Source organism: Bombina bombina, chromosome 1, assembly GCF_027579735.1.
Source record: "Bombina bombina isolate aBomBom1 chromosome 1, aBomBom1.pri, whole genome shotgun sequence".
Taxonomy (NCBI): Eukaryota; Metazoa; Chordata; class Amphibia; order Anura; family Bombinatoridae; genus Bombina; species Bombina bombina.
Genome location: NC_069499.1, coordinates 1,553,092,003 through 1,553,116,604, shown reverse-complemented (window position 1 = coordinate 1,553,116,604; position 24,602 = coordinate 1,553,092,003). Strand labels below are relative to the sequence as shown.

The 24,602-nt window shown below is 42.3% G+C and overlaps 1 protein-coding gene across 2 annotated transcripts in view; it reads left to right on the top strand.

Annotated features, from left to right (window-relative positions):
• The window catches only part of UNC13D (unc-13 homolog D), a 422,729-nt gene that overhangs the window by 143,065 nt on the left and 255,062 nt on the right, over positions 1-24,602 (top strand). The window contains exons 7-12 of one of the 2 annotated variants that reach the window (XM_053709129.1): positions 4,727-4,904; positions 4,977-5,045; positions 9,388-9,456; positions 9,652-9,721; positions 11,024-11,128; positions 11,249-11,338. In XM_053709129.1, the coding sequence (XP_053565104.1) occupies positions 4,727-4,904; positions 4,977-5,045; positions 9,388-9,456; positions 9,652-9,721; positions 11,024-11,128; positions 11,249-11,338 (581 nt within the window). The remainder of the gene's footprint in view (positions 1-4,726; positions 4,905-4,976; positions 5,046-9,387; positions 9,457-9,651; positions 9,722-11,023; positions 11,129-11,248; positions 11,339-24,602) is intronic. The other variant, XM_053709134.1, reaches the window with a different exon arrangement.

Here is a 24,602-nt window from a genome sequence, read left to right as displayed (position 1 = left end):
AACATGTCTGACATTGAGGATTCTCATTGTTCTATGTGTTTAGAAACAATTGTGCAACCCCCTCTTTTATTGTGTAACTCTTGTACTGAAAGAGCCTTACATTGTAAAGACCATATTTTAGGTCAAGAAAGTGTGTCTAAAGATGATTCTCAGTCTGAAGAGAATCAGGATATGCCATCTAATTCTCCCCAAGTGCCACAACCTTTAACGCTCACGCAAGTGATGCCAAGTACCTCAAGTGCGTCTAATTCTTTTACTCTGCAGGATATGGCTGCAGTTATGTCAACTACCCTTACAGAGGTATTATCTAAATTACCAGTGTTGCAGGGTAAACGCAGTAGGTCAAGTATTAATGTAAATACTGAATCCTCTGATGCTTTATTAGCTATTTCCGATGTTGCCTCTCAGTGCTCTAAGTTTGGGATCAGGGAATTACTGTCTGAGGGTGAAATTTCAGATTCAGGGAATGTTTTACCCCAGACAGATTCAGACTCTATGTCATTTAAACTTGAGCTTGAACACCTCCGCCTTTTATGATTCCTCCAGAGAAATTGTGTAAAATGGATAAATATTTGGAAGTACCTACTTACACTGATGTTTTTCCGGTTCCTAAGAGAATTTCGGAAATTATTAAAAGGGAATGGGATAGAAACAGTCACTAAGGTAGAGGATTTGCTATTTTAGCACGTAGAGCATTGTGGCTCAAATCTTGGTCTGCTGATGTGTCATCAAAACATAAGCTTTTGGCTATTCTCTTTAACGGTAAGACCCTTTTTGGGCTAGAATTGAAGGAAATCATTTCTGATATTACAGGAGGTAAGGGTCATGCCCTACCTCAGGATAAGTTGGTTAAAATGAGGGGTAAACAGAATAATTTTCGTTCCTTTCGGAACTTTAAAGGAGGACCCCCCGCTTCTTCATCTTCCTCAAAGCAGGAAGGGAATTTTACCCAATCTAAGTCTGGAGACCCAATCAGAACTGGAATAAGGGTAAACAATCTAAAAAGCCCACTTCTGCTCCTAAGACGGCATGAAGGGGCGGCCCCCAATCCGGGACCGGATCTGGTAGGGGGCAGATTCTCTTTCTTTTCTCAGGCTTGGGCAAGAGATGTTCATTATCCCTGGGCACTTGAAATAGTGACCCACGGTTATGGAATGGAATTATGGTTTGGAATTCAAGGATTTTCTCCCAAGGGGGAGATTTCATCTTTCAAAGTTATCTGCAAACCAGATAAAAAAAGAGGCGTTCTTACGCTGTGTAAAAGATCTTTTTACTATGGGAGTAATTTGTCCAGTTCCAAGATTGGAACAGGGACAGGGATTTTACTCAAATCTATTTGTGGTTTCCAAAAAAGAGGAAACGTTCAGACCTATCTTAGACCTCAAGTGTCTAAACAAATTTCTAAGAGTTACATCATTCAAGATGGAAACAATACGAACAATTTTACCAATGATCCAGGAGGGTCAATATATGACTACCGTGGACTTGAAGGATGCTTACCTTCATATTCCAATTCACAGAGATCATCATCAGTTTCTAAGGTTTGCCTTCTCTCACGGCTGGAAGGTGAACATAAAGAAGAGTTCACTTGTTCCACAGACAGGGGTTCCTTTCTTGGGAACTCTGATAGACTCGGTAGCCATGAAAATATTTCTGACAGAGGTCAGAAAATCAAAGATTCTGAATACTTGCCGAGCACTTCAGTCCATTCCTCGGCCATCAGTGGCTCAGTGTATGGAGGTAATTGGATTGATGGTAGCGGCAATGGACATAGTTCCGTTTGCTCGCTTTCATCTCAGACCGCTACAGCTGTGCATGCTCGGACAGTGGAATGGGGATTCTGCAAATTTGTCTCCTCGGATAAATCTGGATCAAGAGACCAGAAACTCTCTTCTTTGGTGGTTGTCACCGGATCATCTGTCTCAAGGGACTTGTTTCCGTAGACCCTCATGGGTGATAGTGACAACGGATGCCAGCCTTCTGGGCTGGGGTGCGGTTTGGAACTCCCTGAAAGCTCAGGGTGTTTGGACTCAGGTGGAGTCTCTTCTTCCAATCAATATTTTGGAACTGAAAGCAATATTCAATGCGCTTCTGGCGTGGCTTCAGTTGGCCTCGGCCAAATTCATCAGTTTCCAGTCGGACAACATCACGACTGTGACTAATATCAATCATCAGGGGGGAACAAGGAGTTCTTTAGCGATGATAGAAGTATCCAAGATAATCCGTTGGGCGGAGGCCCACTCTTGTCATTTATCAGCAATCTACATCCCAGGCGTAGAAAACTGGGAAGCGGATTTTCTAAGTCGTCAGACTTTTCATCCAGGGGAGTGGGAACTTCACCCGGAGGTATTTGCCACATTGATTCTCAGATGGGGCAGATCGGAATTGGATTTGATGGCTTTTCGACAGAATGCCAAGCTTCCAAGATACGGATCCCGGTCAAGGGATACACAGGCCGAACTGATAGATGCCCTGGTTGTGCCTTGGTTGTTCAGCCTAACTTATGTGTTTCCACCGTTTTCTCTCCTTCCTAGCGTGATTGCTCGAATCAAACAGGAGATAGTGTCAGTAATCCTGATAGTGCCTACGTGGCCACGCAGGACTTGGTATGCGGATCTAGTGGACATGTCCTCTCTGCCACCGTGGAAACTTCCATTGAGACAGGACCTTCTCATTCAAGGTCCTTTCCAACATCCAAATCTAATTTCTCTGCAGCTGACTGCGTGGAGATTGAACGCTTGATTTTATCGAAGCAAGGATTTTCTGATTCGGTCATCAATACTTTGATACAGGCTAGAAAGCCTGTCACTAGAAAAATTTATCATAAGATATGGCGTAAATATCTTTTTTGGTGTGAGTCCAAGGGTTACTCATGGAGTAAGATTCCTAGGATTTTTGTCTTTTCTCCAAGAAGGATTGGAGAAAGGGTTGTCAGCAAGTTCCTTAAAGGAACAAGTTTCAGCTTTGTCAATTCTGTTTCACAAACGTTTGGCAAATGTGACAGATGTTCAGTCTTTTTGTCAGGCTCTATCTAGGATTAAGCCTGTATTTAGACCCATTACTCCTCCCCTGAATTTGAATTTAGTTCTTCGAGTTCTTCTTCAAGGGGTTCCGTTTGAACCCATGCATTCCATAGATATCAAATTGTTATCTTGGAAAGTCCTGTTTTTAGTTGCTATTTCTTCTGCTTGAAGAGTTTCTGAGCTTTTAGCGCTACAGTGTGATTCCCCTTATCTCATTTTTCATTCTGATAAGGTGGTGTTACGTACTAAACCTGGTTTTCTTCCTAAGGTTGTTTCAAATAAGAATATTAATCAGGAAATTGTTGTTCCTTCCTTGTGTCCTAACCCTTCTTCTAAGAAGGAGCTTATGTTGCATAATTTGGATGTGGTCCGTGCCTTAAAATTTTACTTACAGGCAACTAAGGATTTCCGTCAATCATTGTTTATTGTTTATTCCGGAAAAGTGTAGGGGTCAAAAAGCTTCGGCTACCTTTCTTTCTTTTTGGCTGAGAAGTATCATCCGTCTGGCATATGAGACTGCTGGACAGCAGCCTCCTGAAAGAATTACGGCTCATTCTACTAGGGCTGTGGCTTCCACATTGGTTTTTATAAACGATGCATCTGTTGAACAGATTTGTAAGGCTGCGACTTGGTCGTTCCTTCACACTTTTTCCAAATTTTCCAAATTTGATACTTTTGCTTCTTCTGAGGCTATCTTTGGGAGAAAGGTTCTTCAAGCAGTGGTGCCTTCTGTTTAGGTTCCTGTCTTGTCCCTCCCTTTCATCCGTGTCCTATTGCTTTGGTATTGGTTTCCCACAAATAAGGATGAAATCCGTGGACTCGTCATATCTTTGTAAAAGAAAACTAAATTTATGCTTACCTGATAAATTACTTTCTTTTACGATATGACGAGTCCACGGCCCACCCTGTTATTTTAAGACAGATTTATTTAATTTTTTTTTAAAACTTCAGTCACCTCTGCACCTTTTTAGCCTTTCCTTTTCTCTTCCTATAACCTTTGACCGAATGACTGGAGGTGGAGGGGAAGGGAGGGGCTATATATACAGCTCTGCTGTGGTGCTCTTTGCCACTTCCTGTTAGCAGGAGGTTAATATCCCACAAGTAAAGATGAAATCCGTGGACTCGTCATATCGTAAAAGAAAGTAATTTATCAGGTAAGCATAAATTTAGTTTTCATAATTCAGATAGAGCATGTAATTTTAAACAACTTTCCAATTTACATCTATTATTTTATTTGTTCTTTTGGTATCCTTTGTTGAAAAGCTGAGAAGCAGCAGTGCGCTACTGGGAACTAGCTGGCGATTGGTGGCTACACATTATATGTCTCTTATCATTGGCTAACCAGACATGCTCAGCTAGCTCGCAGAAGTGTATTGGTGCTCTTTCAACAAAGGATGCCAAGAGGATGAAGCAATTTTGATAATAGAAGTAAGTTGTATGCTCTATTTGAATCATGAAAGAAAAAGGTTGAGGTTCATGTCTCTTTAAAAGTTTATATCCTGAAACTCTAACAGTTATCACACAACGGTCCCACTGTCGGATCTGCGGGAAATATTCAGCTAAGGCTCTGGGACCATATTTATTTGAACTTCTTCAGTTGTGCAAGTAAAACAAAAGTCACTGTGATCTCTCATTTATAAAAGATGGACAGCAGGTTTAGTGCAAAACCATCTTACATCACATGACTTGCACCTATATTACAGGCTTCAGTGACCCATACTGCCTGCTGGGTATTGAGAACCGAGCCAATGGCAGCCCGTCTCAGGAGAGGAAGCAGCGTCAGAAGGCTGTGGTACGAAACACTATCCCTGAGGACCAGACACACAAGACACACGTCAAGACCCAGACATTAAACCCAGTGTGGAACGAGACTTTCTTGCTGTACGTACCCCTCATGCCGAGAACTCTCAGTTACTGAGATATTTGCTGTATGGTTTCTCACATTCACCACAGGACTGTTATTTATTTATGTTTCAGGGAAATGGAGGACACGGAACATGCAAAGTTTCACATGGATATGTGGTGAGTCTTGTACAAACATTCCTGGGGGCTCTATTCTTCTGTAGAGGGACGTTAAGTCATAGGAGGCCTCATCTGCCATATTGGGGCAAAGTTTAGTTAAATTTGAATTAAAAAAAACAAACATATGGAGAGGCAGGTACAGTACCGCTTCTCTCCATAGCACTACATGGGTCATAGCAAAAGCTGTGCTGGAGCTCCACCTGTGTGCTGTCAAAATATTAGCACAAAAAATTGAGACCAATAGGAGGCATCCCTCTTGATGCCTCCTAGCAAGGGAGCCAATCAGAGAGGGTTATGTTCTCCTGGTGATTGACAGCACCAGGAGAACATGACCGTCAAAGTGCAGTAATAACGTTATTTGTAATCCAATACAACACACACACACACAGTCAAAGTGCAGTAATAACGTTATTTATAATCCAATACAACACACACACAGTCAAAGTGCAGTAATAACGTTATTTGTAATCCAATACAACACACACACAGTCAAAGTGCAGTAATAAAGTTATTTATAATCCAATACAACACACACACACAGTCAAAGTGCAGTAATAACGTTATTTATAATCCAATACAACACACACACAGTCAAAGTGCATTAATAACGTTATTTATAATCCGATACAACACACACAGTCAAAGTGCAGTAATAATGTTATTTATAATCCAGCTACATAAATTAGCATTCTGTAAATTTTACAGAATGATAATTTATGTAGCCAGATAATAAATAACATTATTGTTTGGTCAGTTTCATTGCAATTGTCTTGTGATTCATGATTTAGAAAGTGCATGTAATTTTAAACAACTTTTTAATTTACCTCTATTATCTAATTTGCTTCATTCTTTTGATATCCTTTGCCGAAAAGCATATCTAGATAGGCTCAGTAGCTGCTGATTGGTAGCTGCACATAGGTGCCTCATGTGATTGGCTCACCCATGTGCATTGCTTTTTGTTCAACAAAGGATATATAAAGAATTAAGCAAACTAGGTAATAGAAGTAAATGGGAATGTTGTTTAAAATAGTTTTCTCTATATGATGCATGAAAGAAAATTTTTGGGGTTTAATGCCCCTTTAACTATCAGGGGCCGACTGACAAGATGAGACATGCATCATCATGATGCAGCTCAGCAAGATTTTTTGGGACGGCCTTTAACATTTCAGAGGGCACCTAATTTGAAAAACTTTTTTTTAAAAAAGCATTTTTTAAATTTTTTTTTATTTTTTATTATTATTACAGAGGGCGTCGGGGGCTGGGCTTCAGCGGCAGGTGCGCAATCAAGTTTAAGCAGTACAGTGGAGGTAGCTGGAGCAGGGCTTGGGGTGTATTTAATTTTGCTCCTCTGCAATAAATTAAATAAAAGGTTCAAATCTAAAAACAGCTGTGCTTTCTAACTACATGAAATAGAGTACAGCCCAATATATGGAATACAAATAACTCGGCTTCTGTTTCAAATTTAAAACTAATCTATATAAGGAATTTATTCAAGTTATATGCCACAAAAATATTTACAAACCTTTACAATCAAAAGCAGCAATTTTATGGCTTATAAATACATTCCGTTTTTGTTCCAACCCCCCCTCCAAAAAAAAAAAAAAGATCATTTATAATATACACAGGTTGGAATGTAAGAGAACATTGTAACATTATTTTTTGTCATCTGTTGCTGTTTTCCTAAAAATAACTAGTTGAGAGAGAGAAGATAATGTTTTAGGACTTATGGCAGTCATGAAAAACAAGATAGTATATTTGTTTTTTTTATTATAATTTATATAAAAAAGAAAAGAGATGTTATTAAAATTAGTTTTTCTACAAAAAAAAAAAAAAAAAAGGATTAAAATAACCTAATCTTTGCTTTCTACAAGCACCAAGGACACTTTTGCAAATACATGTTCTGATCCTGTGCAAAAAGGTGCAGAAATAAATATTTTTTTATTTTAATTTACCTATTCAAGTCTTAACCTTTTAACGCCGTTATGGAGTTCTATTCCATCCTAATCGCGCGGGGCTTTAGTGCCGTTAGGATGGAATAGAACGTCATAGCCGTTTGGCTGTCCTAAAGCCAATGGCGCTTCCATGGTGCGAACCCCGGTCTGGAGGGCGTGCCTAGCGTCATAGGGACGCCCCCTTGATCCGATCCCTTCATTGAAATCTCGCGATCGTGTACAGGATCGCGGTGTTTCAATTTGTTTACATTGGAACATTGTTTTGATGTAGACAAATTAACCCTATAATCAAAGGGTTAAAAGCAAATTATTTATAGTTCCATTAGTGTCAACACTGATGCTTTTATTTTATGTCAGAGAATATCATGAACATCAGGGATATAAATCTGAATGATTATATTAACAAAAAATATATGTATTGTAATACTGCTACTGCAGAAACTGTGCAAAATAAAACAGACTTAAGTATCTGGTTTTTTTTTATTTATTAAAATATTGAATTGTGTTGTCAGCAAATCAAATTAGTATTTTAAAGGAACATGAAAGTCATAATTAAGCTTCCATGAATCAGATAGAAATTGCAATAAAAAAATTAATTCAAATTTACTTTTATTACTATGTACTTTATTCTTTTGCTATCCTTTGTTAACCAGCATACCTAGAGGGATAGTGCACGTGCAGTGTTGTGCAGTATTGATAACTTGTTATTGTTTGTTGAAAAGGAGTAATTTTCAAGAAAAATCATATCTAGATATGCTCAGCAGCAGGTGTGTCTTGAAAACTTTAAAGGTATATGAAACCAATTTTTTTTATTTCCAGATTCAGAAACAGCAGCAATTTTAAGCAACTTTCTAATGTACTCCTAAAAAAATGATAGGAGTACATTAGAAAGTTGCTTACAACTGCTGCTCTATCTGGGTTCATATTATTGGGCATATAACAAGTGCCTCACCAGCCTCTGACCTCACCGCACGTCACTGCTTCTGTATCTGATTCCACTTGCCTTCTCAATGAACTAATTTTTCCTCACCTGATCCATCAAGTACATATTTCCTGGTCTTTTGACAATTTCTATCTTCCCAGGCTTCCGTTATCCTAAAACCCCAGTGTACCAGTATAACTGTCTGTCAAGATACTGCTTTAGTCCTAATTAGTAAATCAGTGCTACCAAGGCATCATTCATATAGGTATAATCTAATGATTTATTAAGCAATAGACCATTTGGTAGAAATATTATTAAAAGTAGATTGTAAATGAAACAGTATTGTGCCAGTAGTTTACCTGATAATGATCATATTGACTTGATATTGAATAACCACTGGGGCAGTCCCTATCATAATATTGGGCAGTCCTTAGAATTGACACATTTCAATAAAATGGCAGAAATTAACACATAATCAATCAAATATAACAACAGCACTCCAAATCATCACTTGCAAAATAAATTCAAGTATCACAGATAAACAGCAACATTTTTAGCCATCAGGCCATTTATCATGTCTTGATTTGTCTGTTTGCATGTGAAATTTAAATAGATTTTGATGAACGTGAGTGGTGCTTTTATATTATATTGATTATATGGACTGAAGGATGAAGGTACAGAATGTCCAACAGCTTTGGTGAAGCACAGTTGCTGGTTTTCTTTGAGACTGATGTAAGAAATTAACACAAACTATTCACTTTTCAAATTGAGGGAACAGATTAATGGTTCTAAGAAAAAGTATAACTGAGTTAAAGGGACAGTCTACACCAGAAATTTTATTGTTTAAAAAGATAGATAATCCCTTTATTACCTATTCCCTAGTTTTGCACAACCAACACTGTTATATAAATACTTTTTACCTCTGTGATGATCTTGTATCTAAGCATCTGCAAACTGCCCCCTTATTTCAGTTCTTTTGACAGACATCCATTTTAGTCAATCAGAGCTGGCTCACCTGAATGACACGTGCGTGAGCACATCTATATGACACACATGAATTAACACCCTCTAGTGGTGAAAAACTGTCAAAATGCCCTGAGAGAAGAGGCGGCCTTCAAAGTCTTAGAAATTAGCATATGAACTTCCTAGGTTTAGCTTTCAACTAAGAATACAAAGAGAACAAAGCAAAATTGGTGATAAAAGTAAATTGGAAAATTGTTTAAAATGACATGCCCTATCTGAATCATGAAAGATTTTTTGGACTAGACTGTCCCTTTAAGCTCATCTACACTTGTGGGCTGTGTGTGTATAGACCAAGGCCCCTTTGAGATAATATAGTCTTCTTGCCTCCCACCACTGAAGATTCTAATTCCTGGGGAAGCATCAACCAACCAGTATGCTGAGAGCTGCTGTTTCTCTAATGTAATGTCCCCTCTGGTCACCTCTGACTCAGTGTCTCTTATTTTAGGGATTCTGATGATGTTGAAACAGTCAAAACCAAGTTGGGTGATCTTACAGATCTGCATGGATTGAAAAGGTTAGAGAAAAATAAAACTGACTGTAATTGGGATGGGAAGTCACAAGGTGGCTCTGTGTTTTTCTGTGTTCTGAAATCTAAATCACACTGCTCCACCGCTGAGGTCTGCAGTCTGTCTCTGTTTTAAGCACTAATTATTTCATTTTACTCTGCATCACTTCTGCTTTGCATAATGAATCTTTGTTTTTTTCTTAGGATATTTAAAGAAGCGCGTAAAGACAAGGGTCAGGACGACTTTCTAGGGAACGTGGTGGTGCGAATGAAGGTGAAAATGGAAGAACTTTTTGGAGACTGGTGGTCTGTAAGACATAAAGAAGGACTAAAAATAGTGCACTGATGGGCACATGACTTAAAACACACAAGACAGTTAAATGTATGGTGCAGAATGGGGAACACAAAGGGATGCAGTTGGATATCTGCAAACAAACATTGGATAGTCCGATGCACACTGGGCTGGAAGGGAAAACAAGTAGGTCATATGGACACTAAAGTTTGGAATTAGTAACAAGGTTGTGGCTGAAAAATAGAGAAAGGTTAGATGGATAATAAAGGCTGAAGACGGGTTTGGTAGTTATTGAGGTCTACAAAGAAATAAGAATGGTCAGATGGACAGTGGGCTGGAAGGACACAAAGGATGGTCAGATGGACACAGAGGCATAATGGATGGTAGCTGAGAGCTGAAAAGATACACAGGGAATTAAATGGTCACTTGGGGCTGGAAGAATGCAAGGGTTGGTCAGATTGACACTGAGTGTTGGAAGGGCACATAGGGGGGTCAGATGTATACTGAGGGTTGGAAAAGCACACAGGTTGGTCAGATAGATACTGATGGGTAGACGGGCACACATTGTGTTCAGATTAACAATGAGGGTTGGCAGGGCACAGGGTCAGGGTCTGATGTGCTCTAAGGAATTAGTGGATGCAAGGAGTGGTCAGATGGACACTGGACTTAATAGGAAAGACATACAGAGTAGTCACATCAAATCTAAACGTTTCCATAGTGTGGTCACATGGACACTAAAGATTGAAAGACACACAGGGTGATCTGATGACAAATTGGTCAAATAGCCAGATGGCTCATAGGGAGGTCATATCACCATTAAGGGCTGATAGGATGGACACAGAGTGGTCAGATGGTCAGTGATGGCTTGTTGGAATGACTAGTAGGAAGTATACAAAGATTGGTCAGGTAAGACAGTGTGGACTGACAGACAGCTTCTAATAGCTGGAAGGCAAGTGGCCAAATGGTTACTGTGGTCTGGTGGGAATGACATGCAAAGTTTTCAGAGGAACAGTGAGGGCTAGTTGGGTGTATACTTGCAGTGGTCAGATACACTGATGGCTGATAGGAATTATATGGAAAAGCCAGGTGGTTACTAAGGTCTGATAGGAATAGTGTACAGAGATGTCAGATGGCCATAGATGACTGATGGGAATTACAAACACTGATGTCTGATAGGACACAAAGGGTTGTCTAATGGAAAAAGAACATGAAATCAGTGGTCTAGCATAACAAGCATATGGCTTTAGAATGGCAGACTGTTTCATTCTATGTCTTCTCTACCAGGATCTGAAGTGCAAAGAGGATCAATGGTACCACCTGGAACCACGGACAGAAACATACCCAGACAGGGGGCAATGCCATCTACAGTTCCTTCTGACGCACAAGAAGGTAAGAGGTCTGTAGAGCATCACACTCTTTCTATATACTGAGACAGGGACCTGCAAAAGATTATTTTGCTCCTCTCTTCCATGGGTTCCATCCTTACCTTCATGTTCTGTCTTTCTCCAGAGAGCAACCATGCTCAGCAAAACACCCAGTTACATCATCCACAGGCAGCTCCTGCAACAGTTTGTGCGTCATGAGATCACCTATCATCAGGTATAATGTGCATCTGTCACCTCCTATATACACTGTGTCATGCATCTGTCACTTGCTATACACCTTATGTCATGCATCTGTCACTTGCTATACACCTTGTGCCATGCATCTGTCACCTCCTATACACACTGTGTCATGCATCTGTCACTTGCTATACACCTTATGTCATGCATCTGTCACTTGCTATACACCTTATGTCATGCATCAGTCACTTGCTATACACCTTGTGCCATGCATCTGTCACCTCCTATACACACTGTGTCATGCATCAGACATTAGCTATACACCTTATGTCATGCATCAGTCACTTGCTATACACCTTGTGCCATGCATCTGTCACCTCCTATACACCTTATGTCATGCATAATTCACTTGCTATACACCTTATGTCATGCATCAGTCACTTGCTATACACCTTGTGCCATGCATCTGTCACCTCCTATACACCTTATGTCATGCATAATTCACTTGCTATACACCTTTTGTCATGCACAATTCACTTGCTATACACCTTATGTCATGCAAAATTCACTTGCTATACACCTTGTGCCATGCATCTGTCACCCCCTATACACACTGTATCATGCATCAGTCACGCCGCTCCTTGAGCCGCTCTGGCTGCTAACAGGGACGTGGCGGTTGCTGTGAGAGTGCGGCGATGATGTCATCGCCACACGTCTGTTCCTCTCTTAAGCCGGATCCTTTGAACTCCTCCTTGGGGCGAATAGGCACCTATGTAGTACCTGCAAAACTTACATTCACTGCCCAAGTATAGGTGTTACTGTGTGTGCGCCTAGGTGCTTTATTTCTTGAATTTCTGGATTGCCTTAAAGGGACATTCCAGTCAAAATTTAAATGTACATAGATTTATTACATCTTTGAATAGAAGCATATTTGTAATATACATGTATTGGCAAAAATGCTTCTAGTAAAAGTTATCACTGTTTTAGTGGTAACATTTTTCTCTGCACGTGCATGTGAAGCATAGCTAGATATTCTCAGTGCACCAGCATTTTAAATAATACAGCTGCTCAGATCATCAGTGGGGCTTGTATCATGTTAGCAATTAACAAACTGATTCATTACCAAATGGTACAAGCACCTTAGGCTCTCTGAGCAAGTGCTGTGTTTATAATGCTGGCGCACGGTGCATATTTAAATACACTTTTAAAACAGTTATAGCTTTTATTAGATGCCTTTTTGCTAATGCATGTACTGTATATTACAAAATTGCTTCTGTTCAATACCGAAATGCACCCATGGGGTTTCCAATTTTGGCTGTAATATCCCTTTAATATTACTGAAGTTTGCTTGTCGGACTACTCTGCCTATTTAACCCTTGGATTGCTGGATTGCCTTAATATTACTGAAGTCTGCTTGTCTGACTACTCTGCCTGTTTAATCCTTAAATTGCTGGATTTCCTTATTATTGCTGAACTCTGCCTGTTTAACCCTTGAATTGCCGGATTGCCTTATCATTGCTGAACTCTGCCTGTCTGACTACTCTGCCTGGTTTATCCCTGAACTGCAAAACTGCTGGATTACCTTTTGTTGCTGAACTCTGCCTGTTCCTGACCATTCTATTGGTTTAACCCTGAACTGCTATTCTGCTGGATTGCCTTTCTGTTGCTGAACTCTGCCTGTCCCTGACCATTCTCTGCCTTAATCTTACTGCCGTTAAGGACTACCCTGTCTACCGTGAGTATTGCTTACCTCATTTCTTACACGCACTTTGTTCTGGGATATTTCCTTATTCTTCCACTTGACGCCAGGATAAGAAGACTACTGGCCAAGTTTGGCCTGCTAGGGAAATATCCCACGAGCATTACAGCACCAGTTACCTCCTTTATGAACTGTTGAGCAGATATGATTCGCTACAGGTGGCGGAAAGGTTAAGTAGCAGCAGTCTCATGACTGCTGCTTCCTTAGTTCCATTTCAGGCAAGCCCCTTGTGTCATGCATCTGTCACCCCCTATACACCTTGTGTCATGCATCTGTCACCCCTATATACCTTGTGTCATACATCTGTCACCTCCTATACACCTTGTGTCATGCATCTGTCACCTGCTATACACACTGTATCATGCATCAGTCACCTGCTACACACCTTGTGTTATACATCTGTCACCCCTTATACACACTGTGTCATGCATCTGTCCCCTTCTATACACACTGTCATGCATCTGTCACCTTCTATACACACTGCGTCATGGATCTGTCACCTTCTGTAAACACTGTGTAATACATCTGTCACCTTCTATACACACTGTGTCATGCATCTGTCACCTGCTATACACCTTGTGTCATGCATCAGCCACTGTCTATACATACTGTGTCATGCATCTGTCACCTGCTATACGCCTTGTATCATGCATCTGTCACCCCCTATACACCTTGTCATGCATCAGTCACCCGCTATACACCTTGTGCCATGCATCTGTTACTTGATATACACCTTGTGTCATGCATCAGTCACCCCTATACACACTGTATCATGCATCAGTCACCTACTTTACACACTTTATCATGCATCTGTCACCTGCTATACACACTGTATCATGCATCTGTCACCTGCTATACACCTTGTGTCATGCATCAGTCACTTTCTATACATACTGTGTCATGCATCTGTCACCTGCTGTACACACTGTGTCATGCATCTGTCACCTGCTGTACACACTGTGTCATGCATCTGTCACCTGCTATACACCTTGTGTCATGCATCAGTCACTTTCTATACATACTGTGTCATGCATCTGTCACCTTCTATACACACTGTATCATGCATCTGTCACCTGATATACACCTTGTGGCATGCATCAGTCACTTTCTATACATACTGTGTCATGCATCTGTCACCTGCTGTACACACTGTGTCATTCATCTGTCACCTGCTGTGCACACTGTGTCATGCATCTGTCACCTGCTATACACCTTGTGTCATGCATCAGTCACTTTCTATACATACTGTGTCATGCATCTGTCACCTTCTATACACACTGTATCATGAATCTGTCACCTGCTATACACCTTGTGTCATGCATCAGTCACTTTCTATACATACTGTGTCATGCATCTGTCACCTGCTATACGCCTTGTATCATGCATCTGTCACCCCCTATACACCTTGTCATGCATTAGTCACCCGCTATACACCTTGTGCCATGCATCTGTCACTTGATATACACCTTGTGTCATGCATCAGTCACCCCTATACACACTGTATCATGCATCAGTCACCTGCTTTACACACTTTATCATGCATCTGTCACCTGCTATACACACTGTATCATGCATCTGTCACCTGCTATACACCTTGTGTCATGCATCAGTCACTTTCTATACATACTGTGTCATGCATCTGTCACCTGCTGTACACACTGTGTCATGCATCTGTCACCTGCTGTACACACTGTCATGCATCTGTCACCTGCTATACACCTTGTGTCATGCATCAGTCACCTTCTATACATTCTGTGTCATGCATCTGTCACCTTCTATACACACTGTATCATGCATCTGTCACCTGCTATACACCTTGTGTCATGCCCTTGTGTCATGCATCAGTCACTTTCTATACATACTGTGTCATGCATCTGCCACCTGCTGTACACACTGTGAAATGCATCTGTCACCTTCTATACACACTGTATCATGCATCTGTCACCTGCTATACACCTTGTGTCATGCATCAGTCACTTTCTATACATACTGTGTCATGCATCTGCCACCTGCTGTACACACTGTGTCATGCATCTGTCACCTTCTTTTTTTTTTTTTTTGTTGAAAGAAGTTTTATTGATATTCTATGTCAAATACAGAAAAAGGAAGAAAAACAGTAAATTGTTTCAACACAACAAATCCAGCAAAATATTATACATATTTATCTGCATACGTATTACACTAGTTTCATCAGTTCAGATAACATTTTTATCTTAATATAATGTCGAGTTTTACCTTCCAAACTATGTTACTAATCACATCACTCCTTTCCATTTTTAATTAACAAAAAAACAATACATAAGGAGCGAGAGCAAGAAAAAACAAAAAAACATTCAAACTCACTTTCGATCACATGAGTAAATAATTATTCAGTCGGGTATACTTCCCCCAAACCCCAAAAAAATAAAACCAACACATATTCAAAAACAGAAGAAGAAAAAAAAAAATATATATATATACCCCTCCCGCCTCCCCCCCTCTCCCTATAGGACAGCTATCTTATTCAAATAACCATTCTCCTCTAAGTCTACAGTTTTCTATGTATACTGTATTATCAAACTTTTTAATTATTCGTTTCTGTTCTTCTAAGTCTTGGGTTTTAACCCACCTTCCCCATTTATCAAAGAAGCGGGTGATATTAGTTTCTATATGGAACAAAGTATCTTGAAGTTCTATCAAGAATTGGTGGTGAATATTTTCCTTTATCGATATTAGAGTTGGAGTTTTAACTTTCTTCCACCCTTTTAATATAAGGTTCCTTGTTATTAAAATCACTAATGTTGGGGGCGGAGCTAGCCGCCAAGCTGGAGAGACGTGTTCCTGGAGAGCTCTCTCTCTTAACTGCAAATAACTAGTATTTATTGAGAAAAGGACTGCTTTGGGAACCTTTATAACACCCTCTAAAGTGAGTGAGATCCCTTCTGAGACTAGGACTGGGTCCAAATAGAGGTATATAGCCTCCGAACTCAGCCTCCCATAGATTGCTACGGGAGACCGGCCCGCCGGGTGGAGACCGTTGTGCATCTAACGGTCAAGGAACAAGAACCTGGCTATACTGATCTTAGCTGTGGACTAATCATCAAATACCTCCTGTCTCTGCTGCTGCTGTCCGGAGGGTCGGGGCTCCGCTCCGGAGCGGCGGATTGCAGACTGATAGGTGGAGTGGAATCGGGAGTCTGCCGCAATGCCGCACCATCTTTGTTTCTGACCCCTGGAGTGCTGGAGTGCATCTCTGCCGATCCCGCAGCCTGCTGCTTTTTCGAGCCTCTAGGAACTCTACAGCGATACCTTTTGAAGTAAAGAGCGCCTTTCAAATTTCTGGCGCGAACACCCGCCATCTTGCGGCCCAGCCTTCCGACAATACCAGGCCCCCTTGGCAGCGGAGGACGAGAGTGCTGCATGACATAATCTACGAGGAGCTGGTAAGACTCACTTTTTTGTCTGTTTTGGTGCTTAGAGACGCTCCTCATCCTGACACTGACCCACCTGTTAGCCGAGGTGAAAGCAAGCCTAGCAGTAGCGCAGTAATATAGTCCGGAGGGTCGGGGCTCCGCTCCGGACATATCTGAACACAACCCTTGCTGACACTTGCGACTGGCTGGATCTTCTAGAGAGGGGGTCAGCTTAGGACTCCCCACAAGCCTGTTAATAAGGGAGCAGCTAGATGTGCATGAAATTACCTTGCCAATTACTGCTGCCGAGGCGTTCCCTGATATTGTAAACTGGGCAGTACATTAAAGTCTTAGGACACTGTCAGCTGCATATCCCGCATCAGTGAACAGCCTGCACATACTCACAAACCCATAGTACAGAGAGCTGCTGCCATAGACAAAAGGAGAACTGCCTAAGCCATTATTCCAGGCTCCCTATACAGCCCCCATACAAGTCAGCATCCTGCTACATAAGCACCCCAACGTTAACTTCTGTCCCTGGACCCATCCACGGAGGACAACCACATACGTTTGGCATCCACACTAATTTACCAAATTTACCCATTTTAAAAGGCTGAGTGGACTCAAAAAGATCAGCCTTGAGAGTCTTACATTCAGTAACATTGACTGTGAATCCTCTCTTCCTGCATAACCTGAGAAGAAAATAATTGACCCCACCTTTGGGTAATAACTTACACAGCTTCCTTTCTGGTCAGATAACCCAGAGAACCCAATCTCTGCTACTCCACTCACACTCCATTCCTTGGAGACCGAGGGACTCTAGTCTGAATCCTTACTAAAAATATAAATGTGAAGGGCTGCTGCGTCAGCGCAATTGTCCTTAGGCTAATACCTAAGGTGTAGTGTCACTTCATAACAATTGTTCCTTTCCACAGGTCTTCCACAGATCCTAACTGGTTATTAGCCTCTATCTCTCAGAGGCCTGGATTAGAGTGAAATTGCTTTATCCTATCTGATTGTATCGCCCTTGCATAACATTAGTTCTCTCCTCTACAGGTCTTGTGATTCCACTTTCCCTGAACCCCAGTTGCTCCTGCCTGTTTACTGCACTTACCCGAATTATTAACTACCTGAGGAAGCAAACTTAGCTTCTCGCTCTGTGCACTAGCCGACAGGGGCCACTGCTTCAGGTAATCTAGGTTTTTAAGCCCGTCTGTGTATTAATCTCACTCTCTCACCTTATATTTTGACACAGTCAGGTTCGCCCCTACTGAATTTACAAAACACCTGTGGTATATTGTCTGATTTCTATCTCCTGCTGCCTAACCCCTCACCTCCCCGCTCCCGCCCGGCTAGTCCGGGTGGGTCACTTCCAACTCCCTTCCCCCTTCCTTCGGGTCGTATCCCCCTACTCCCCGAGGAGAGGGACTAGCGTGGTGGTAACAAAACTGTACACTCATGTAATTTCTCCTTTTGAGGTGTGAATCAGCCCCGCTCCAACTATGCGATAGGTATTATGTAAACTACGTGCTTGATTTTAGTATGTATAACCCTTGAATTTCTTCCAAAACAGCAGGATATTGCTCTTGAGCCTCCAGAGATTTATTATGAATTCCTTTGGTAAACGCTTCTGTCAGAAATGTGTGTGCACTCACCCAGCGTGCCGCGCTGCCTTCACTGCTGTCTCAGCAGCACCGCTCTGCTCTGTGTCTCCTCTTCAGCGCTCCCCACGGGAGCTAAGGCCGGGAAGGAAGGTTCCGGTTCAACAGGTGCAAACGGATAGTACAGGGAAATTTCACCGGATTCCCTGAGAAATCAACAAGGTAAGGAGTAGCCAGAATCCTTGCACTCAAATGGATCGGTTAGGGTGAAATGCCAAAAAACGAACCGGCACCAATGAGCTATGATAAAAAGCTTCTTTTATTGGATAGATAGCACATAAAAAGGCATACACGCCAGCACAAATTACAGGTCAAACGCGTTTCGTAGTTCTTCACTTCACTGAAGAAGTGAGAACTACGAAACGCGTTTGACCTGTAATTTGTGCTGGCGTGTATGCCTTTTTATGTGCTATCTATCCAATAAAAGAAGCTTTTTATCATAGCTCATTGGTGCCGGTTCGTTTTTTTGGCATTTCACCCTAACCGATCCATTTGAGTGCAAGGATTCTGGCTACTCCTTCCAGAGATTTATTACCTTGCCTTCCAGAGATCTAATCATTTAACCTATAAGATGCCTCACATGATAAAGAAACATTCAAAGTCTAACCCCAAACCTAGGAAAACAGTCTTTGACCATTTGGCCCACGTTTCTAAGGAACCCCCACCCCATCCAGGAGGTGAAATGAGTGAACCGGATTCCCAAGACGAAGAATCTCAATCTAGCCAACACTCAGCGTCTTCCTCCCAACACTACATTACAGAATCATCGCTCAAGAAACTCCTGGCCATCCAGACTAAGTCCATCACCCAAGAAATCCAACGCAGCTCTGCTGAACTCAAAAAGGAAATTTCAGAAATTGGTGACAGAGTTGATGCACTGGAGCGCAAGCAAGATGATCAAGCTGTGGACCAATCCAACATCCTGGCCTATGCCGAAAATCTGGCTGAGCAGATCTCACAATTAGAATCTAAACTGGCTGACATGGAGGACAGATCGAGGCGAAGTAATATCAGATTTAGAGGAGTCCCAGAAACGGTGGCTCCAGCAGATATCCAAGGCTACCTTCAAGACCTCTTCAAAGAGCTGATAGGCACCCCTGAAGGACTGTCTGGCACAATGGAGAGAGCGCATAGGGCATTGCGCCCCAGGTCGGTGAGTTCTGACAAGCCGAGGGACATTGTGGTGTGCTTTCATAGCTACTTATACAAAGATCACCTCCTTCAGGCTGCTTATCGTAAACCAAACCTAAGTGGAAGGTTCGAGGGGGTACAAATATTACCTGACCTTTCAGCACACACCCTCCAACAGCGTCGACACTTCCAGTCAGTGACCACTGCTCTGCGCAAGGCTAACTACCGATATCGATGGGGGTTCCCAACCAGGCTCATAGTTACCAAAGATAACCAGTCCATAACCATCACTACACCCTCGCAGGGTACGACCCTGTTGGCCTCATGGGGTTTATTAGTCGACCCCCTAAATGTACGGGCTGAACCTCAATCTGCCTTGAGAGCTTCAGCTCCTGAATGGTCAACAAAAGAACAGAGAATAAAAAGACCCAAGACACAACATCTGCAAGTTTCTCAAGGACATCCCGAGCCTGCTGAATAGGCTCCTTCAGAAGTTACTTGACCTAGTTTAGAAATATGTTGGCTATTGGGTCTCTCTTGATGGCTCCCTCTGTCTAGCCTGCATTTTGAGGCAGGCAGGGTTCCTGTAAGACTCTCTAAGCCGCCACAGTGTTCACCTATGGAATAAGTTATATATTATAAGTTATGATAAGTTATGTTATCTGCTGTTTTGTAATTGTTTTGATTTAAGCACTTTATACTATGACAAATATGTCCCTGGAGCGGGGCTGACGTTTCTGCTTCGCTGTGCTAGCTCCGGAGCTGTTCATTCAGCCCCCCAATTGAAGCCCACACTAGGGCTCTCTTGAGGTGGACTACTTCCACCACACCAGAGGCACTACTAAGTGCCCTCCTCTCCTACTTATCTTCCCCCCCCCCTCTTCATTTCCCCCATTTTGTCTTCCAGACCTAGGTACTACGACTCCCCAGCCCCAACTCTCAATCACTACTAGACATGACCTCCTCTCCTTTGAGGTTTCTTACCCAAAATGTTAGAGGACTTAATACTCCCTTTAAGAGAAGTCTCCTATTGCGCTCGCTGAAACACCACAATCCTGACATAGTGTTCCTCCAAGAGACGCACTGGTTAAACGATGAACCGATCAGACTCTCCTCTAGGGATTACACGCACATCGAACATGCTCCCTTTACCAAAAAAGCCAGGGGCACTGCAATCCTCTTACATAAGAGACTAGCTATTGAACCAGTCTTGACCATCAGAGACCCACAGGCCAGATATATTATCCTAATCTGTAACATTAACCACGTGCTCTATACACTCGTATCAGTCTACCTACCCAACACTCACCAACCTAAGTGCCTCAAACACATTCTCCATGTCATCTCCCAGCACAAACAAGGCAGGGTTATTATCTCGGGCGACTTCAACATGACCTGGGAACCGAAACTAGATAGAAAATCCTCTGACTTAGCTAGGGCTCCTCCCCCTACGGAACGGCTTGCAGCGAAATTCCGTACACTTATGACAGGCTCAGGGTTCTTTGACATTTGGAGGGCTATTCACACTCAGGACCGAGACTACACACACTACTCACAGCCACATCGACAATACGCCAGACTCGACTATATATTCTCCACGGCAGACTCCCTAGATCTAGTCACCAACACGGCCATCTATCTTTGCCCTTGGTCCGATCACGACTGCGTTACCGCCGACCTCATATCCTCAAATACCACTCGCTCTAGACCCTCCTGGCGCATGCCCCACAACCTTTTGCAAGATATCCCCCTCAGAGAAAAATTACGTACAGAAATCAGACACTTTCTAGAAATCAATGACCGGGCACATGTGGGTGATGACACCCTCTGGGGAGCTACTAAAGCAACCATAAGAGGCTTAATGATCTCCGAAAAGGCTAAACTACGAAGGCAAGCGGGACTCTCGCTATCCCAGTCTCACATTAAACTTAGAGAATTAGAGGCCCTAAATAGAGTAAAGCCTACTAACTCCTTAACAACCCAAATCACCAACATTAAAAATCACATATCCCAGCTAGAGCTTCGGAGAACCCAGGACAATTTAACTAAACTTAAGCAACTATACTTCTATAAGGGCAATAAGGCGGATACTCTCTTAGCCAATAAACTCAGAAACAGAACTAGTATCTCACGTATTCATGGCATTGTTAAAGGAGGTTCCCTTCTTAAAATTCCCTCACAAATAGGGGAGGCTTTTGCTGAGTTTTACTCCAACCTCTATAACATAGAAAAATCTGAGAACCCCCCAGTGACCTCAGAAGACTCCATCCGCGAGTACTTAAAAGCATTGAATCTACCGTCCCTCTCACCTGATCAAAAAGACACCTTAAATTCGCCATTCACCCTTAGAGAAGTGCAACTGGTTATCAAGAACTCTAAATCATTTAAATCACCTGGTCCAGATGGCTTCCCAGTGCATTTCTATAAAACCTATATCCAAGAACTCTCCCCCCTGCTTCTTAGACTCTTCAATTTAGCCAGAAATGAAGGCAAATTTAGGAGTGAATTCCTTGAAGCCACTATTGTGACTATACTGAAACCTAATAAAGACCCCTCTCTCTGTGCCAGCTATAGGCCAATCTCGCTAATCAACACTGATATTAAGTTCTTCTCCAAAATTCTAGCTAACCGTATTGCCAATCTCCTCCCCTATTTAATCAACCCAGACCAAGTTGGATTTATCCCCAAAAGAGAGGGTCCAGATAATACTAGAAGACTCTTGAATGTGATGTCCCTGTCGTCCAGCCTTAATAAACCTATGGCGATTATATCATTAGACGCAGAAAAGGCCTTTGATCGGGTGAGATGGCGGTTTCTGTGGGAAGTACTTGATGCGTTTCAATTCCCGAGTTCCCTCATGGGAGCAATTAAAGCCTTATACTCTACTCCCTCCGCTTCGGTAAAGGGACTTGGTTTCCAAACCCCCCCTTTCCAAATCTCCAATGGGACTAGGCAGGGTTGCCCCCTGTCACCCCTACTCTTCGCGTTGGCCATCGAGCCGTTGGCAGAACAAATTAGACTTGACCCACACATGAGTGGGATTACCCTATGTGGCACCAAGCACAATATAGCTTTATTTGCGGACGATATCACCCTTTTTTCCTCAGATCTCGCGTCCACCCTCCCTAGACTCTTACTGATAGTTAAGGAATTTAGTGCCCACTCTCATTACAAACTAAACATTCCCAAAACTGAGATCTACACTCAAGGCTTCCAGAGCTCGTCTATGGCCCCCCTAAAAATCAAATATCCTTTTAGATGGTCGGAAACTTCAGTGACCCACTTAGGAGTCAAATTATCCAACGACTTCCCCCGGATTATCAGGGACAATTACCTCCCTTTGCTATCGGAGCTTCGCTCCCTCAGCAAGAGCTGGAACCTCTCGCAAGTTTCGTGGTTAGGGCGGATCGCAGCGTTAAAGATGTCTTTTTTACCTCGTCTCACATACTTATTCCGCTGTCTGCCAATCAGAGTTCCCAGGCACATTCTATTGCAGTTTCAGAGCGAATTTACTAAACATATATGGCAGGGCAAGCCCCCAAGGGTGGCGCAGAGAGTGCTACAGCTACCTAGGTCAAGGGGCGGTCTGGGCTCTCCCTCAATAGTAAGATACTACGAGGGAGCCATGCTCACCCATGTCTCACAATGGGGAGTCATGCAGTCTTCCTGCAAATGGCAGTCCATTGAACAGGCCTCACTACCCTATAACCTAACTTTGCGTGACCTGATTTGGACGCCGACCCATTGCCGTAGGGAACTATCCCTGATAAACCCCATCATCCAGGAATGCCTGCAATTCTGGGACAAAATCCGCCACTCTAGACAAATTGCCCCTCACCCCTCTCCCATAACCTCATTGTCCGGCCTATTAGTAGGCCTACAGGATGCCCATCCTCTGAGATGGACCCAAATCGGAATAAAGGTGGTCTCGGACCTCTGGCTACCGCCATCGGAGTGTGGATTTAAATCTGCGTCCCAATTGGGGGCTGATGTGGCCTTACCCCATATCCTGAAATTTGAATACTACAGAATTAAAAGCTTTTTGACTGCCTGGGGCTTCAAGCCTCAGTCAAACCGCCCACTGACCCCGTGGGAGTCCACTTGGAACCAAGGAAAGAGGCTATATAGACCCCTCTCCAGACATTACACCCTGTTGGACTCTGAACCAAACCCAGATCCGGCCCCCCACCTTGCAAAGTGGCGTTCCCTGCTAGATAAACCACTCACAGTAGATGATTGGGAACAAGCGCTTGAACGAACCAAAAAAGCCGTACATTGCACCACCCTATTTGAAACTTATTATAAGTTGGTGGCCCATTGGTACTATGTGCCCACCAGGCTAGCTAAAATATTCCCCAGCGTATCTCCGTACTGTTGGAGAGGTTGTGGTCAGAGAGGGGACTCTTTACACATTTGGTGGGAATGCCCTAAAATACGCCCTTTATGGACAAAATGCTTTGGAGCCCTTTCCAAACTGGGAATCTCCTTACGTAGCTCTCCTGCAGTTGCCCTATTACACATAGGTATTCACTCTATCCCTAAACACCATGCTTACATAAGTATTTACCTCTTCATGTCCATCAAACACCTGATAGCCTGTGACTGGAAATCAGAGCCCTCACCTAGCTGGACGAGAGTTTGCTCCTATATGGCCTACTTATATAATATGGAAAAAAGCATATTTTATAACCTAGGTAATTCCGACCTATTTGAGCTTACATGGGCCGACTGGAAAGACATTTATGATACAACCTGGAGACCTAATGTTCTCACTCCCTCTTAGCTTTTTCCGGGGGGAATGAGAGATCTGACCTAGGGATAGTTTTGACTAGTCCCAGATGGTTCTCTTTTGAAACACCCACTCATGACCGATCATACATCATTCAACCCTCCTCCCTTCCCCCTCATCTCACCCTTCGACCTCTATCCCTTCCCCCCTTTACCTTGCCAAGAGATCTTTGGGTCTCCCCCAACTGTGTTATAAAGTACCACTATATATCTTTGTTAATGACTGTGTTATCAGTACTTTCTTGAACAGTATATCATTCATTTCACAATATATGTCTATAGACAGTTTAGAGGACGGATTTTGTCCTCGCATTGCTATATTTGCATCTGTATTGTTCTTTTGTTTTGTTTTTTTTTCTCATTATTCGCATATTTTTACTTGTAAACATGATAAGTTCAATAAAGCTCTTTTGAAAATTTAAAAAAAAAAAAAAAAAAAAATCACTAATGTTATAAATTTTCTAAACATTAAGTGTTCTTTCTTATAGTGGAAAAAAATAACCTGATCTGCTTGTAGCATGATTTGGGTCTCATATATCTTGCCTAGCCAATAGTTTATTTTCCCCCATA